This window comes from Lolium rigidum, chromosome 1 (assembly GCF_022539505.1).
Source record: "Lolium rigidum isolate FL_2022 chromosome 1, APGP_CSIRO_Lrig_0.1, whole genome shotgun sequence".
NCBI lineage: Eukaryota > Viridiplantae > Streptophyta > Magnoliopsida > Poales > Poaceae > Lolium > Lolium rigidum.
In genome coordinates this window covers 182,011,957-182,014,744 of record NC_061508.1, presented here as the reverse complement: position 1 = coordinate 182,014,744, position 2,788 = coordinate 182,011,957, and the positions used below count along the sequence as shown (strand labels likewise).

At 44.2% G+C, this 2,788-nt stretch overlaps 1 protein-coding gene across 1 annotated transcript; it reads left to right on the top strand.

Moving 5' to 3' along the window:
* The first annotated feature begins 1,880 nt into the window (after nt 1-1,880).
* On the top strand, nt 1,881-2,788 carry LOC124653558 (protodermal factor 1-like). The gene is made up of 3 exons (XM_047192618.1): nt 1,881-1,995; nt 2,141-2,369; nt 2,461-2,788. Exons 1-3 carry the CDS (start codon nt 1,881-1,883, stop codon nt 2,786-2,788), a joined length of 672 nt encoding a protein of 223 aa, XP_047048574.1.

Sequence of the window (2,788 nt, the reverse complement as noted above, 5' to 3'; positions counted from 1 at the left end):
CCTCTCGCAGAGGTTGATCATGAGTTGCCTGCAGATTTTGCTCGATTTTCTCGCCATGCACGCGAGAGATCCGTGACAGCAATGTGCATGAGCAACTTCAAGCTGATCTCGTTGAGCATTTGTGGAGGATCAAAGGAAATACCGTGGCACCTTGATGTATCATCTAGCCCTTTTTATTATATTTGATTACTTGTTTTATTGTTTATTGTAATTTAATTTGAAAACAATCCTCGAAAACATTTTTTTCATATGCTACATTTGATATAAATGGTTTATGTGTTAAAAAATTATTTTAAATGTTTGGGGCGGCGTTTGGGGGACGCGGCTGGGGAGCGACGTCCCCCAAACGCGGCACGAACAAAACACGTCCCCCAAACGCTCAATCCGGCGCGGTTTGGGGGACGGTTTGGGGGACGCGACTGGAGATGCTCTAACAGTATCCTTTGAGAATGACAGCCATTGAGCGAGATTCCTAGCTACCTTTGCTGGGTCTCCCAACCTCTTTCCCGGCAAATGCACGAGAAGTCACATGGAGCTTCAGTGCTCAGGGCCAATCGCCCCTTGCGCAAGTAGAGGATCACGGTTCATTCGTCTATTATTGGTTCCTCAACTGTAACTCCAACTGGAGTTAAATATACAAATTGCATTGACGCAGATTTCAATCTGGAGACCAAGAACTGTTTGTAGGTGACATGCATGCTATATGTTGCCCGGTCATTTTGCTTCGTGAATGATGTAGATAGAGTTCTGAACAAGAAGACCACAGATGCATTTATCTTTTTCGTGTGCTGAGCAAAAGGATATCAATGCAGCTGAAAGTTCACAAAAATTAAAAAATATCTCGACTGAGGTGTGTCGCTTGTAATATGCAATAGTAGCATATATGGGACTAAGAACACCATGATAACATAGCATGTGTAATGTTGATGAATGAATACTGCAGCATTATCATTCCAGCATGGGTTTCATTTAGTACTTTTTTAGCTGAGGTATAGTACAGTATTCTTCTGTGGCTAATACTATGCGCAAAAAGTACAGGATATGCACCGACACTGGATAGGCATCAGAATAAGCAGAAGAACAGAGAATTTTGCAGCAGAAAATCTGTGGCAATAAACAAAACTTCTTGTCTTGGCATTCATCTGAAGAGGAAATGCCCAATTTTAAAATTTGCAGAGCAAATCAGTTCTGCATAAGTTATCTGAAGTACTTGAGCACCGCAGGGACAAGACTTGTAGCAAGAGAAGATACCAGTTGGACCCCCAAAAAAGCTTCAGTAATAGTACAAATAACTGTCAGAGTAAAATGGATTTGGATCATCCAGGTCTCCACATTGGCAAATTCAGTTCTGGAGGTAGGGCATGAAATCCAGCTCGAAGCATCATAGTTAAGTACACTGAGTAGGTGGCAAGCACCGATCCCAATTAAATCTTCAGGGACCGGAAAGACCTCTATTCCGTGTGGAAGGAAAGGAAGCCTGTCCAAAACACAGGGATAATAATAATTTGACGGCCTTACTCCAAGGATCAATGTTCCCTACCATCCACCAATATGAGGCAGCTAGCCAAACTTCAGATAGGGAATTCGGTTAAAATACTCACAGTGGGAGCTTGATAACCCTAAATTCAGAGATCACCGCCACGCCGAGCTAGCTGGACGAATTGAGATCATTAATTGGTCGCCAACTACTAACAATGTGATGAGCATGTACAGATCCATGCATACAATAGCATATCAACGCAACTGTAGAGTGCCGTTCTCATGTGTATATAAAGGTATCCAGAGACCCTTCATCTCATCAACTCAAGCATCACTTCTCTCTCTCAAAAAAGCTCGAGCATCACTACCAGTTCAAATTCTCTGCACACACTGAGAGAAAGATGTGTGGGAAGGTTCTTCTGATCAGTGCTGTCTTGGTGGGGCTTGTTTCACTGAGCTCATGCAGGAGCCTGGGGGAGTTGAATGAACACAAGACCTACTCTTCTATGCCCCACTGTATATTTTTAACCCCATCCCTTCAGTGTTGTACTGAATTTCTTTTACTTCATACAATAGTACTGTGTTGCATCAATCAAGGTGATTCTTGATAGCTCCTATACTAATTCAGTCATAATAGCTGCAATTCTGTATATCTTACCAGATGGGGGCTCCCCAACTCCCACGCATGGGTCAGGAGGAGGCTACAAACCAACGCCAACACCGACGCCAACTTACGGCGCTACACCAACGCCAACTTACGGCGCCACACCGACGCCTACTTACGGTGCTACACCGACACCATCTTATGGCACTACGCCAAGCACCCCAAGTACACCTTCCCATGATGTCCCTACAATTCCAAAGAAGCATGAACTCATTGGATCCTGCGAGTAAGAGCTAGAATGAATATGCATAACATAAGCATCAATGAACACCACAAAGCAATGAAACTAAGATGGTTTCGTTTTGCCTGATATGCAGCTACTGGAAGGGCCATCCAGATGCTATAGTTGCAGCTATTGGGTCACTTGGCAACATCGGACAGACATTTGGTGCTGCATGCAGTATGATTGTTGGCAAGAAGCTAGAAAATCTGCACGATGCACTGTCAAACACAAGAACTGATGGTATTGGTGCCCTGATACGTGAAGGAGCAGCTGCATACCTCAACTCCATTGTCAACAAGAAATTCCCTTTTACCACCCAGCAGGTGAAGGACTGCATTGTCGTTGCCGTGATCTCTGAAGGTGCTGCTTCTGCCCAGGCTGGGGTCTTCAAGAAGGCCAATGATTCCCACTACAAGTTTTAG